The 16,244-nt window shown below is 46.4% G+C and overlaps 1 protein-coding gene across 1 annotated transcript in view; it reads right to left on the minus strand.

Moving 5' to 3' along the window:
• Positions 1-16,244, minus strand: part of LOC147693242 (tyrosinase-like) — a 121,522-nt gene that overhangs the window by 16,690 nt on the left and 88,588 nt on the right. Inside the window, exon 4 of the mRNA XM_086933203.1 lies at positions 5,388-5,529. Coding sequence (XP_086789329.1) covers positions 5,388-5,529 — 142 coding nt within the window. The remainder of the gene's footprint in view (positions 1-5,387; positions 5,530-16,244) is intronic.

The raw sequence follows: 16,244 nt of genomic DNA on the forward strand, positions 1-16,244 counted from the left end.
CAGGCACTGACAAATGAAAGTGGTGCAGGCACTGACAAATGAGAGCAATGTGGGCACTGAAAAATGGGAGCAATATAGGCACTGACAAATGAGAGTTTTGCAGGCAGTGACAAATGACAGCGATGCAGGCACTGACAAATGAGAGCCTTGCAGTCAATGACAAATGAGAGCGATGCAAGCACTGACAAATGAACATGACACAGGCACTGACAAATGCGATTGATGCCGCCACTGAGCAATGAAAGCGATACACGCACTGACAAATGAGAGCAATTCAGGCACTGACAAATGAGAGCGATGCGGACACTGACAAATGAGAATGATGCAGGCACTGACAAATGAGAGAGATGCAGGCACTGACAAATGAGAATGATGCAGGCACTGACAAATGAGAGAGATGCAGGCACTGACAATTGAGAGCAATTCAGGCACTGACAAATGAGAGCGATGCGGACACTGACAAATGAGAATAATGCAGGCACTGACAAATGAGAGAGATGCAGGCACTGACAAATGAGAGAGATGCAGGCAGAGGGCATGGCTTGCGGGCCGATTGTGGAGGTCACTTGAGTGCTCGGCTCCACGATTGAGCCTCCATTAATCCTGATCCCCGGGCGATACGGGCACCCCGACCCCCAGATTGTTGAGTGAAGTGGGTGCTGAACCGGGGGGCGACTTTGGGGCCCTGCAGTGAGGCCCGATCGAGGTGAACGAGAGTCTACGAGGCGAGCGGCGCGGAGCTCAAGATGGCGCCCGCTCCATCTCCGTGGTCCTGAAGTAGCCTGTAGACCCAGGGCGACTCCGGCAACACTTTCTCCTTCCCTCCCTTCCAAGAGGAACGACATCAACGGCGACTACTTGAACGGCTGGTGACACCTATGAACTTTCTAAGCGGTGCTCATCAAGACCGCCGGTTAGTCGAGCCCTGAACACGGCGTACAGCCACGGAAGGAAGAGGGAGCGGCCCGACGCCTCGCCTTCCTCAAGACGACGCCGATCGCTACCATCTTGGTCCTGGGAGTTGGCAGCGAGTGGGCCTATTCGACCCACACTGGCAGAGTTCTGAGCCCTGGCCGGACACCGGAGGACAGCGAGAATCGCTGGGCGCAGATTAGCCTAGACACAAACTCTACATAGGCCGAACTGGTGGTCCGAAAGGCCTGCAATTGATGTCGCAGGTGACGGCATCTTATGGAGATCGAAGACCCCGGCTGCGCACTACTACCGGACAGTGACCATTCTCCCCCCTCCGGCCCTTTTGTTTCCAGGGGACGTGCTGTCGGCCTTCGCCCGGCCCATTGCCGCTGCGGCCTAGTTGGGGAGACAGTTCGTCGAGGACAGATTGATTGACCCTCCTCTTGACTGGATGGCCTTCGGGCCCACCGCTGGAGACCGCGGCCGCCATGGTGAAACCGAAGAGCACTAAGGGTGGCTCCCAGGCCGCATCAGACGTGGAGGCGCCTGATAAAGAAGATCGGTTAGACCCGGAGATGTCCGGGAGCACACACATCCAGCAACAACTCGATCAGATCCTGGCGGCGATCACGGATGAGGGGCATGTTGGCACTGACAAATGAGAGCGATGCAGGCACTAATAAATGAGAGCGATGCAGGCACTGAGAAATGAAAGCGGTGAAGGCACTTAGAAATGAGAGCAATGTGGCCTCACACAAATGAAAACGATGCAGGCACTGTCAAACAAGAGTGATGCAGGCATTGACAAATGAGAGCGATGCAGTCGCTAACAAATGAGAGCGATGCAGGCACTGACAAATAAGAGCTATGCAGGCATAGTCACAAGAGAGAGATGCAGGCACTGACAAATGAGAGCGATATGGGTACTGTTAGACGGGGACCTGGAGGGTCGGCCGAGGACAAGGGGAGAGGCCTCAGGTGAGGGCCGTCTCCAGCGATCGTACAGACAAGTAACTCCCCCCCCCCACAGATGGACACCACACAGGGATAAGGTTAAGGCTTTTTATATGCAGTTCTTGAAGCAAAGTATCACGGTACAGTAGGATCGGGACACGAGGGTCCTCTCAATTCTAGTCTCTGGAAGGGGAAGGGGGTAGCGGGACAGTCTTGATACCTTTCTGGTATTGAGGTGGTCTGATGGATAGCTCACAATCCTCGAGCTCGGAGTTCTGGAAGGTCGGGCCGCGGCAGCGCCAGCAGGTCCCGACGATGGTGTAGGTTGCGGAGGGCCGCAGCAGCGCCGGCAGGTCCCGAAGACGACGTAGGTTGCAGAGGGCCGCGGCAGCGCCAGCAGGTCCCGACGAGGAGGAAGGTTGCAGAATGCCGCGGCAGCGCCAGCAGGCAGGACGATGGTTCACAAGGCAGGGCTGCGGCAGCGCCAGCAGTCCGTCAAGGATGAGTTCTTCTAGGTGTCTCTCGACTCAAGGATACAACTGCATTCCTGCTCTGGAGCTGCCCCAGTTATAGGTCTGGCGCCCTTTGATGTCCGGACCCTCGCACTTGGAGGTCGGGAGGTCCGGGATGAGGGAGTCCAGACACCCAGCAGGGGGGTGGAGCCAGCGCCCGGAGAGGCTGGGGGCGATCGGCACCTGGCGGGGGAGAGCCATCGACACTCCTTTCTCCCATTGACCTGCCAAGTGGTCCGTTCACCTCCTGGGTGGATGGTGGTGCCGGGATGTCGGGGCCTGGCCAGGCCCAGGGTTGGGGTCGAGCTGAGGCCACGCGGCCTCGTGGTGCAGTGTCCAACATGGCGGCTGGGCCGGGCAATGGTGCTGACGGTGGCCCGGGCCAGTGATACAGGGATGTCCGGGAGCAGGCGTCCCGTAGGGGACGGGTTGCGGTTTGCTTCTGTGGGTCGTCGGGGTTGTCCTTCTGGTGGCACCGGGAAGGCCGGTGTCCGGGCTCTGTCATGCGGGGAGGGAGCGAGCCCTTCACGAGGCCTGTCCAACAGGTACTGAAAAATGAGAATGATGCAGGCACTAACTAATGAGAGCCATGGAGGCACTGACAGACAAGTGCAATGCAGGCATTGACAAATGAGAGCGATGCAGTCGCTAACAAATGAGAGCGATGCAGGCACTGACAAAGTAGAGCGATGCCCGCTTTGAAAAATGAGAGCGATGCAGGCACTGAAAAATGAGTGTGATGCAGGCACTAACAGGTGAGAATACCACAATCATTGACAAATGAGAGTGATGCAAGAACTGAAAAATGAGAGCAATGCAGGAACTAACAAATAAGAGTGATGCAGGCAGTGACAAATGAGAGCGATGTAGGCACTGAGAAATGAAAGCGGTGAAGGCACTGAGAAATGAGAGCAATGCAGGCACTGACATATGAGAATAATGCAGTCACTGACAAATTAAACCGATGCAGGCACTGACAAATGAGAGAGAAAAGTAGCCATTAGTGCTACTCATTATGCCCAACTGCAATGTAATTAGTAGCATTGTACGTGCAACAGGGCTAATACAACGTACAATGCTATTAATTACATTGCAGTTGGGCATAATGAGTAGCACTAATGGCTACCTTTCTCCTCATTTCAGTGCTTAATCAGCAACAAATCTCGGTGCGGACACACGTCGCACTGGTAGTGGTATACCGCATAAGGGTGAGTGCAGATCTACGCCCCCCTTTTATGAAATCCTTCCTTTGACATGTTTAGAGATATTTAGCCTCATTTTCGTTTGTTGTTACAGGTACCCACTGACACTGGGGTCCTTTTAACCTGCGTGCACATAGAGTGATCCTTTGCCCCTTCTTTTCTTATCCCGTCCTGATGAAGACCCTTGTCTGAGGAATCCAGTTACCCAGTTTATCTGTGGGTCGAAACGTCGACACTTTTCTTTGGATCCTGCATCTGCATTTCCCGGCCCCTCTCCATTCCCCCCTCCTCCTCCCAACTCCCTTTCCAGAGGTGCAAATTAAGAAACACAGAGGATTTTAAAAACTACGAGCTAGTGAAAAAGAACTACCCCTTTTTTGCGAGCTATCAGAGTCAGGGCAGGCTCATTCTTGTACATAAATCATTTTCACTTTGTTTCATTGATCCCTTTGATCAATTACTTGAGCACTTACTCTCACTCTTTCCTGTGCACTATTTTGATATTAGAACCCCTTGTTTTGTAAATACTTTTATAAATTTGCCATTTTTTCAAAATGTATATTAAATAAGTGAGTCCGGTTGGACTCGTTTGAGACTTCATTTTTTCAGGTGCTTTTTATGTATCAATTCACAATTTGGGCTATTGTATCTATCATGTCATGTTTCTCTCTAACAACTTTAGCGATTCAATCCAAAACTGACTAAACAGAAATAATTTAATACTATAGGAACAGTGTTGCGTGGTGAATGTACGTCTAGGACCAACTGTTGACTATAACACTTGATACCCAGGTCCTTTGACTATAATTGGGTCACCCCTTGTTTTATAACAATCAACTGTAGTATGGTTACACCAGCCCTGCTGTCACAATTGTTGTTTACCTTTTTTTAAAGTTTTTTTAGGAGTTTTTAGTTTAATATAGTGCAGACTTGACCCCAAGGTATCAGAGCCCTTTACACGAGTACCAGTTGGTTACATGAGGACACATTCATGTTTTTTGTTACACGCAGAGAGATTAAGGGATTTGCCCAGAATCAAAGGATGTTGCCCGTCCTGGCCAAGACTCAAACCCGGTTCCCCAGATTTGAGGTCGACCGCCCTAGCCGTTAGGCCACATCATCCCCTAAGTGCAAACAATAGAGCTACCATCACTCTCAGGTGTATTGTGATTGGATACTAGTCACCTGGGCTGGAGTCACACGTGATTCACTTGCAAACATCAGTGACATAATCATGTTAACATCAGACATCACTCACCATAGTGAAGTCACACTTGTTGTGTTGGTGCAAGCGATAGTGATATCATCACTGTCAGGTATGTTAGGATTAGCCATCATTCAACAGTGGTGAACTCACTCTTGGGTATATGCGGGTGATAATCCTGCCATCACTCTCAGGTATATTAAGATCAGCCATCACTCACCAGTGGTGAACTCACACTTGTTACATAGGTGCAAGAGATAAAACAGTGGCACAATAGTATCAGATGGCAAGTGCCAGGCTCTTTCATGGTCTGGTAGCTCAGTGGAATACTGCATCTACTGTAGGAGCCTGGATTCAACCTCATGGGCACAGGCTCAAATCTCTGCGGGTCCCCTCAGCTTTTATCCTTCAGAGGTCGATACAATGAGTACCATTGAGTCGAGCAACAATAAACATCTGTCATTCAGCACCAAGATACCCTTAGGGGGAGCGTGTACTTTACAAATACAAAATATGTTATGTTTTCTTCTGTTATGGTAAACTCTTTGACTGGCTCTTCAAGCCTCTGAGATCGAGTGTGTGCAGCGCAGAGAGCCTCACCTGTCGATCTGGGTGTGATGCAGCCAGAAGGCCGGGTCATTGGCCGACAAGGCGGTGTCGGGCATGTACCCGCCCAGGAACATATGCACTAGGTTGTGATTAGTCACTGTGGAAGTCACCCCATCGAATGCATCTTTAAACCCTAAAGGGAGATGAAATAAACTGGTTAAAGACGTCAGCATGGACTCTACTTCAATGTGGTGCCAATCTGCCTTCGAAGCACTTGCTTGCACTGGTGAGAGATTCTTTCAAACAAGGCTGAGTGTGGAAAAAGGTGAAAACTGGCGGGGACTGGCCCTATCAGGTCAAATCAAAAATATATTTTGCCAGACCTTTGGTCTCAGGGGGTAAATAGTGCAGAGAATGCTGCAGGCACCTTTGACTACTATATCACTAATCAATACATGGTAATAATTGTGAAACATATGTTATGCATGTTAATGTAGACAGGTTGCACTCATGACATTGCAACAGAGCAAAAGAAATGCATAGCAACAGCCCACAACACATGACAACATTGCAAAATCAAAACCACGGGAAAACACAATACGACACTACAATAAAACGCAAAAAGACAGTGCTACGCAGTGGCCGTGCGTCCATTTGGACGCGGAGGAGTTGACTCACAAGTCGTGCCAGCAGATCCCTTGGCGGCTCTGTCTGAACTGACAATGCATGTCAGTCAGCATGACGCCAGACCACCCACCCTCTTCAGAGTCTGAAGGGGGTGGGCGGTCCGCTGTGATGCTGACTGACATGCATTGTGAGACCAGGGGGTGGCGCGGAGTGCACAGCAGGCAGCAGCACAAGTGCGCATGTTGGGTTTAGGTCAGACAATTTTTCCGACCAGCCCCCTCATGCGCACTAGAGTTAGCTCTTGCTGGCGACTGAGCATTAGGAGAGCAAGGGTTTATCAACGCCGCAACTCTCGGTCTCCTAATGCACGGTAGGGCGGCGAGTGTCCCTGCTAAGCCAATCCTGGTGCTGCTGGAGCAGCGTCAGTATTGGCTGAGAGGGGTTGCCACCAGTGATGCGGTTGTTCCTGTTCACAAGTTGAAGAGCGCCAATGCTGCACTGTTGTTTGCCTTCATCAATCTTTGCAACGTTTGAAACCAAATGATTTGAAATATGTTTTTACATTACAGATCTGAGCTGGGATAGAACATCTGAATTAGGCATGAAGGGTAGTTCAGAAAGACTTACGTCACGTCACGCTGAGCCCAATGCAGGGGCCCTGCAACCATCTAACGTATGCAAGGTCTAATCTCCACCACAAGAAAGGGTTAATGTGTTTTGAGTCCCTCCTCAAGAAAGGGTTAATGTGCTTTGAGTCCACCCTTCAAGAAAGGGTTAAAGTGCTTTGAATCCCCCCTTCAAGAAAGGGTTAAAGTGCTTTGAGTCCCCCCTTTAAGAAAGGGTTAATGTGCTTTGAGTCCCCCTTCCAGAAAGGGTTAAAGTGCTTTGAGTCCCCCCTTCAAGAAAGGGTTAATGTGCTTTGAGTCCCCCCTTCAAGAAATGGTTAAAGTGCTTTGAGTCCCCCCTTCAAGAAAGGGTTAATGTGCTTTGAGTCCCCCCTCAAGAAAGGGTTAAAGTGCTTTGCCCCCCTCAAGAAAGGGTTAAAGTGCTTTGCCCCCTCAAGAAGGGGTTAATGTGCTTTCCCCCTCAAGAAAGGGTTAATGTGCTCTGAGCCCCCCTCAAGAAAGGGTTAATGTGCTTTGCGCCCCCCTCAAAAAAGGGTTAATGTGCTTTGAGTCCCTCCTTCAAGAAAGGGTTTAATGTGCTTTGAGTCCCCCTTCAAGAAAGGCTTAATATGCTTTGAGTCCCCCTTCAATAAAGGGTTAAAGTGCTTTAAGTCCCCCCTTCAAGAAAGGGTTAATGTGCTTTGAGTCCCCCTTCAAGAAAGGGTTAAAGTGCTTTGAGTCCCCCTTCAAGAAAGGGTTAAAGTGCTTTGTCCCCCTCAAGAAAGTGTTAATGTGCTTTGAGGACCCCCTCAAAAAAGGGTTAATGTGCTCTGTGTCCCTCCCTCAAGAAAGGGTTAATGTGCTTTGAGTCTCCCCCTTCAAGAAAGGGTTAATGTGCTTTGAGCCCCCCTTCAAGAAAAGGTTAAAGTGCTTTAAGTCCCCCCTTCAAGAAAGGGTTAGTGTGCTTTGAGCCCCCCCTTCAAGAAATGTTAAAGTGCTTTGAGTCCCCCTCTTCAAGAAAGGGTTAATGTGCTTTGAGCCCCCCCTTCAAGAAAGGGTTAATGTGCTTTGAGCCCCCCCTTCAAGAAAGAGTTAATGTGCTTTGAGTCCCCCCCTTCAAGAAAGGGTTAATGTGCTTTGAGTCCCCCCTTCAATAAAGGGTTAATGTGCTTTGAGTCCCCCCTCAAGAAAGGGTTAATGTGCTTTGAGTCCCCCCTTCAAGTAAGTGTTAATGTGCTTTGAGCCCCCCCCTTCATGAAAGAGTTAATGTACTTTGAGTCCACACCCTTCAAGAAAGGGTTAATGTGCTTTGAGTCCCCCCCTCAAGAAAGGGTTAATGTACTTTGAGTCCCCCCCTCAAGAAAGGGTTAATGTGCTTTGTGTCCCCCCTTCAAGTAAGGGTTAATGTGCTTTGAGCCCCCCTTCATGAAAGAGTTAATGTGCTTTGAGTCCCCCCCCCCCCTTCAAGAAAGGGTTAATGTGCTTTGAGTCCCCCTTCAATAAAGGGTTAATGTGCTTTGAGTCCCCCCTCAAGAAAGGGTTAATGTGCTTTGTGCCCCCCCTTCAAGAAAGAGTTAATGTGCTTTGAGTCCCCCCCCTTCAAGAAAGGGTTAATGTGCTTTGAGTCCCCCTCCTTCAAGAAAGGGTTAATGTGCTTTGAGTCCCCCCTCAAGAAAGGGTTAATGTGCTTTGAGTCCCCCCTTCAAGTAAGGGTTAATGTGCTTTGAGCCCCCCCCCCCCCTTCATGAAAGGGTTAATGTGCTTTGAGTCCCCCCCTCAAGAAAGGGTTAATGTGCTTTGAGTCCCCCCCTCAAGAAAGGGTTACTGTGCTTTAAGTCCCCCCTTCAAGAATGAGTTAATGCGCTTTGAGCCCCCCTTCAAGAAAGGGTTAAAGTGCTTTGAGTCCGCCCCTTCAAGAAAGGGTTAATGTGCTTTGAGTCCCCTCTTCAAGAAAGGGTTAATGTGCTTTGAGTCCCCCCTTCAAGTAAGGGTTAATGTGCTTTGAGCCCCCCCCCCCTTCATGAAAGAGTTAATGTACTTTGAGTCCACACCCTTCAAGAAAGGGTTACTGTGCTTTGAGTCCCCCCCTCAAGAAAGGGTTACTGTGCTTTAAGTCCCCCCTTCAAGAATGAGTTAATGCGCTTTGAGCCCCCCTTCAAGAAAGGGTTAAAGTGCTTTGAGTCCGCCCCTTCAAGAAAGGGTTAATATGCTTTGAGTACCCTCTTCAAGAAAGGGTTAATGTGCTTTGAGCATCCCCTTCAAGAAAGGTTTAATGTCCCATTGTCTCGGGATGTGGTTCAATGTGGGAACCACTTTGAAGATATGCTGACCATTTTTTGAAACCCCTAGCTGAGACAACGAAGACATACTTAAGGGACACAATGCATACCATCAACATTGTGGAAGGATTACCATTCGATCCCAGAAAGCAAATACTAGCTACATGTGACGTTGTCTCGCTGTACACGTCGATTCCTCAAGAAGAAGCTTTGGCCGTGGTAACCAGATCCCTACAACAACGACCTGCACCTATGGCAGTTCCCACCGAATTCATTGTAGCTCTACTACGGATAGTGATGACCAGAAACTTTTTTGTATTCAAAAACCAATTTTTCCTCCAGACTAAGGAGGTAGCAATGGGGGCTCCGTTTGCACCGGATGTAGCTAATATATATATGGCAACGTTTGAAGAGGGGGTTGTTTTGAATATATCCAATCCATTCAGAGACCAATTAGGTCTCTGGATGAGGTATATAGACGATATTCTGCTAATTTGGCATGGAGACTCCACTGAATTAATGTCTTTCCACAGTTGGCTCAATCTACAATCACCCCATCTTAAATTTACGATTCATTCTGATAAGAGGACAATTGATTTCCTGGACATTACCATTTATGATGATGCAGGTATTTTACAAACGACACTGTTTCGAAAACCAGCTGAGAGGAATTCACTCCTACAATACAACAGCCATCATCCCCAAGCACTACGGGATAATTTGCCCTTCGGACAGTTCCTACGGATTCGTAGGAACTGCTCCATCAAAGAACACTATTTCAAAGAGTCGGAGGACCTTGCAAACCGTCTCCAACAACGTGGTTACCCTAGGAGACTGATCAAGAAGGCCCGTAAAAGAGCATGGTTCTACCCTCGGGAATGTCTACTTACTCCCAAGGATAAAACAGATGAGCAGGAACAGAGGCTGGTATGTGTTACCACTTTTTCGACCAAAAGCAATATAATCAAACGGAATGTCAACCAGCATTGGAAACTGTTTACTGACGATGTGGGTCAACAGAATACACCACTATATGCCTTTAAGAAAAGCAAGAGTGTGAAGGACCATGTTGTACGATCTTTCTTACCAACGAAGGATGAACCTACGGTCGCATCTATGTGGAATCTTCCACCAATCGTAGGCCATTTTAAGTGTGGACAATGCAAGGCCTGTAGCAGCACAATACAAGCTAAAGAGTTTGAACACAATCATCATAAGGTGCAATCGAAAACACTTACCAACTGCAACACTTCCAACATAATTTATGCTATAATATGCCCGTGCAATCAAATTTCTATTGGTCAGACCCAACAGAAGGCCAAAATGAGAATTCTTCAACACACCAGCCGCATCTGCTGTGATGTACATGGGGCACCACTGGTTGATCACTTCAAATCTGCTCTACATCCCCCCGACAGTTTCAAATGGGTGATTTTGGAGAAAATAACCCTAGGCCCACGTGGTGGCAATGTCACCAACATCTTGAATATCCGTGAATTTAAATGGATGCTCTTTTTTGATTCTATTGAAAATGGACTAAATGAAACAGACAGTTCCTTTTCTCAATTGGCTACACTAAATTAATGGGCACAATCAATATATCTCTGTTTTATATATGTGCCTACAGGTACCAACATGTATGAATTACGACAGTGCAATCTTTAAGTGATGTGGCCTTTATCATCTTACGACAGGTACGCCATAAAGGGTTGCGTACGTGTATCATGTTGTATATGGAGTTGGCTTTTCAATTTTACGACAAGCATTGTGCACTCATATATCAAGATGTATAATCGCATATGCAGTGGCTTTTACCATCCTACGACAGGTACGCCATAATGTGTGGTGCACCAATAACAAGTTGTTTATGTATGTGGCCTTTACCATCTTACTACAGGTACGCCACAACGGGTTTTGCAACTGTATGAAGGTATATTGTAATATGTGCTAAATCCAACACTATGTGCGGTTATATGGGTTTTTCTCACCAATGATATATGTTTAGAAAATTTGTCAAAATCTGGCCAATTCAAACATCTGTACTTTTCCAGATTGTTTGTATCGTAACATGCTAGGCATGGCATAACGTGTGATAATACCCATCCATGAGGGGTGACCGATTTGCAATATCCATGACTAATGCATTTTTATAATTAACTACCTCCTCCTGTCCTAAAAGCCTAACGACTGCTTTTAGGTACCCATTGAAACAGACCATATGAGAATTGTGACATATCCAGTCCAGTTACGATCGTTTTGTAATAAGATCCCGATAATATCCTTCTAAGTCAAAATCTAATTCAGCTTGCTTTTGTAACGATATTTATGACCTTGTATATATTCTCTATGAAGATTAAGGGATTGTGTATAAATCTTTTATCTTTCATGAATCGATAACTATGGTGACGCTCGTTCACAAGTCTTTTTTCTATGTTAATACGGACCATCACCGGTCACGTGCCCGGGTAACCAAGGTTACTTCTTCCAAGCCAAACAGCTGATCGCCATTAAACAAAGCGAGGCGTCTTGGATGCGGATTTAATCCCCATAACGGTATGTTGAGGTCAATTCAGTTTAAAATGTTATTGAGTTCCGAACGCAACTCTTAGAACCGCATTTGTAACCCCCGTCTTTAAATTCTAGACGGCGAGTGTATTTCCTGACATCGAGAAAAGCATTGCGGGTTCCCCGACCATTGAAACAGTATCGACGTGAAGCATCTTGGATGCAGATTCTGTCCTGATACCGGTATGTGCAGGCCACTTAGTTCTAACCTTGTTGAGGCCAATACCTAGTTGAGTTTTTACCGTAGTCTTTAGGAACTCCTTGTATAAACCCTGTCTTTGATTTCTAGACGGCGAGTGTATTTCCAGACATTGGATAACGTATTGCGAGAATTCCCGACCATTGAATGAGCACGATGGGATCCTCGGACCAGCTTTATAATTGAGAGACATATACATGCTCCAATTTCTGTAAGTTCTTTATTTTGTAACACCCTCGAGTCAATCAAATCTACAATTAATTTTATTGGTGATAGCCCATTATTTATGGTATCTTCACCTTTCATTCTCTTTTCAGACTGGATGGCTGCCTGACATCGTTACTATATGTACGTGGGATTCCCTCCCATTTTATTAATATGGACATTTTTAAAGGTTAGGTTACTAATCATGATCCCCTCATTGTAGAATCTGAAAACCATCTTCCCCGAGAGCGCCCTCCTCGTCATCCTTCCTAGAGACAAGCAACCTCCGGTATGCCTTGTCTTCAATGTATGTGTGCTTAATTAATTAAATGCCTTTTGACTAATGCAAATATATGCTAAATGCATTTATATTGTTTATTAAATAGGTTGCCTGCCCGGCCCCCGTCCTGATGAAGACCCCGATGCAAGGATATAATTAATGCCTGCCAATTATAGAGGGTCGAAACATCGACAGCTTTTTGTATTTAGTCAGCTTCACTCCCAAAATTGCTCATTTAATGTGACATGTGGAGCATGATTACCATAGTATGATGTATTGAACCAGTGGTCTTTTGTTTTGTCTATGTCTAAACTTGGATGCATAGTACACTGAGGCCCTTCGTGGCTGTTTTTTATTGTCACTATTCCTACCTACACCACCCTGCACTATCACTTCCCTCCCTATCAAGGGCACTATGAATTATTGTGTGATTTTGTATTGAAAACGAATGATAATCAGTTTATACCTACATTGTGAATAAAAAACAATGTAGGCTCATAAAGTTTTTTCGTATTTGATTGCTTACTAATTTTAAATTTTCCCATGTGATTGCTGGGACCCCTCTTCTTAGTACTTGATGTCTAGGACAGGCGTTGACCCTGAAGGGTTGAAATACACTGCAAAATACTAGGCTCTGACATACTTTACCGCTTTCCCCTCTCTTGCAGCCAGGATTGGTTTTGTGCATCAAGGGCGCCCTCCTGCACCGGAACAATCCAGACAGACATGTTCCTCTTTCCATGTTTGTTGAAGAATGCAGCGCACATGGAAAGAAATGAGGAGGAATAAAAATATTTCTCCTTCTTACATCTGCTCTGAGGAGGCGTAAGGTTTTGGCACTGCCCTAGGTTTACGTGATTAACCCGTTTACCGTGGCGGCAATTCCGCCGTGGTGTGGGCGTTCTCTTGTGCCGGCGAGGTCGCGTCGGCAAACGGACATGTGCAGCACTACCAAGGTAGTGCTCGAGACGGCCGTTGGGCGGCGGCAGCACTTAAGGAGTTAAGTATATCTGGGGAAGCATCAAAATCCATGAGTGCTGTGCGGGAAAACTCACTGCGATGCACAAGGTAAGCCTTCTTGACGCAGAGTAAGGCCTCGCAGCCACTTGCACTGCCTTGGCTTACTCCACATCCATGAGGCCGTGGGAATCCATGCAGAGTGCTTTTGCTTCCCCTCATAGGTATGACTGAGAGGCTTGAGCCTACGAAGCATGAAGAACTGTGACTTTCCGTCCGCGCAATCCTCACATAAATAACCCCATAGTGTATCCAATAGTTTACCATATCCTTACCGTGGTCCCTGGTTAGTCCCCGGCTTCTGATTGGACAGATTTGTTGTCTATTTCCAGACCCTGCTGTTGATTTGACGGCTTTCCTCACTATTCCTTTGTGTGTCCCGCCCAGGGGTGTTTCATGCTCCCAGGGTGGATGAGTTATACCCTCCAGCGGCTGACATCAAGACCCTGTTTGCTGACCCTGAACCGCTGGATTCTGCTGCTGAGTGACATTCAGTCAGTATATCTCACCTGTCTACTCTACAAAAATAATAATGCAAAATCCTCTTTAACACACATGTACTGACAGCTGCCCCCCCCATTCCTCAAGTAAGTGCCATGCAGTAGCAAGACATGTTAATGTGAATTCCTTCAGGACATAAAGCAATATATTTAAAGCCAGCATAACAACTGTATACTCAACATGGTATTAGCTTATGTATTTAAGCCATAGAAAAAAGGCAAAAATTATCAGACATGCCATCCTTAATATGCAAAGTTTAGTTACAATCCCCCATTAGCATATGTATTTAGAACAAAGGAAATGGTCAACACCTGGTCGACTTGTGAACGAGAATATGCAAATTTATGTTGAATTCAAGGGCAATCCTCTGCTCATAATTCAGTCATACAAATGACCTGACTTTGAAGGGAAAGTGACATCCTCAGGTGAGACTTGGGGTAATTACAGAAGTCACTGCAGCCTAATGATAGCCAGGACGTATACCTGACCCCAGGGATCTCTAGTGACACCCAGAGGTACTGCAGCCTGTCCCAGAAACTTTTGTTTCTGACTGCAGGGATGAATTCAGCTGTTGCAGCCTGCTATACAAGGGAAAGCAGCTATAGAATTATTAGCTGCTTCTGACTCCAGGGACCCCTAGTAAACACACACAAACAAAGCAGTCTGTTATCAAAACAGATTTTACTTTTATTAAAGAAGAACAAGTCTTTTGTGTAAAAATTAATAAAATATTCTTACAATAGAAAGGGATTAAAATCACAGCATCTCTACAAATAATCCATAAACGCCGCATTTCAGCCACGGTTCCTTAAGACTAGGATAGACATATCTTTTTTTACAGAGTTTTACAAGTCATTGCATTAAATGCTTTTCTCTGATATTTCTTCCTTAACTCTAATAAGTGAGGACATAGACATATCAAATGCTCATTCGACTCCTTTTTGTAGTTGCACAAGCTACAGGCAATTGATGGTAAACTGTTAGCATTCCCAGACCCCTCAATCTGAGCTATTAGTATCAGCAGGAAGCAAAATCTCACATATTTTTGTTTGCCTCTTGAGCTCAACTTAGAGGTCAACAGGCACATGCATCATCCGTTTTTGGGAGCGCAAAGGGAGCGATTCGCAAAAATCGTATGTTTGTGCTCGCAAAAAGGGCTTACGCAATGCATCAAGGTTCAAGGCATAGTTGCGATTCTCGAATTGCAATTGCATTTAAGGAATCGCAATTTGCGACTCCTTAACTGCATTGCAAGAACCACTTTAAAATAATGATTTCGCTACTAGGGGTCGCAAATTACCATGAAGTTGAATTTGATGGTAATTTGCAAAAACTTTGAAAAATGCACTAAGGTGCATTTTTCAAAGTTGTAGGTTACACACAGACATGCACTTGGGGCATGTGTGTGCGCAACATGATGCACAGAGCAATTTCAGGGGTGTAAAAGGGTGTCCTTAGGACACCCTTGCACCCTTGAAATTGCAGGCACAATTTGTGAGTACCTATTGGTACTCGCAAATTGCGCATGCAATCTCCCATTCATTCCTTTGGGCCTGTAGGCCCATAGGAATGAATGGGAAGGCATTCCTTAATTGCGACTCGCAATTTGTGAGTCGCAGTTAAGGAGTGTTTAGGAATCGCTATTTTAATAGCGATTCCTACATGCATAAGCTTTTGATAGTTTAATTGGGATTCCTTAATAATCGCAATTAGGAACTCGCAAAAGCTTTTCTTGATGCATGTGCCTGCAAGTCCTCTTGTTCTAGTCTGGAATAGGTTTCTGCTGTTTTATGGCCATTTCGGTATTTCTGCTGTGCCAGTTCAGATTCCTGCCTTACCTGGAGACATTGCTTTCGTTAAATGTGTCATGGTCTGTTCCATAACTTTCTGGCTTTTACTCACAAGTGCCTGCTGTTCGCTAAACATGCTGGTGTGACGTCCTCCAGAGCATGTACATGTACATGTACAGAAACTTTGGGGTCCTGTTCGACAATAAGCTCTTGTTCATCCACCACGCTAATGCAGTGGTCTCCCCCTCCTTCTAGACCCTAAAAAAGATAAAGAAACGCTTGCCTTTTCTCCTCCCCCACCCGCTGGCAAAACCTTGATGTCCACACTAATCCTTTCTAAAATAGACTACTGTAACGCACTCCAGCTGAATGTCCAAGAGAAAGTCCTAAACAAGCTACAGTTGGTTGAAAACTCGGCAGTCAGAATTCTAGCCGGCATCCCCAAGTTCAAATCCATTTCACCTACCATACTCCAACTTCACTGGTTGCATATCAGAAGCCGCACCAAATTCAAAGCCCTATGCACCGCGTACAAGGCAATCAACAACACTGGACCACAGTTTCTAAAACATTCACTATGCCTGTACGCCCCTAACAGACCACTGCGCTCCTCCACAGGGCATCTACTTTCCGTCCCACGCACCAAGAAATCATCCTTGGGAGACCGACGTTTCATAGCTGCTACGGCCAGACTTTGGAACACCCTTCCACTCTACATGAAAACCAGTCCTACACTCATGACATTCAAGAAACAATTAAAAACCTGGCTCTTTAACCAGTAGTTCCCACTCTCAGTGTCTGTCTTTCTGATTTACTCTACAAGCACCGACACACCCCATGG

Source organism: Lissotriton vulgaris, chromosome 8 (assembly GCF_964263255.1).
Source record: "Lissotriton vulgaris chromosome 8, aLisVul1.2, whole genome shotgun sequence".
Lineage (NCBI taxonomy): Eukaryota > Metazoa > Chordata > Amphibia > Caudata > Salamandridae > Lissotriton > Lissotriton vulgaris.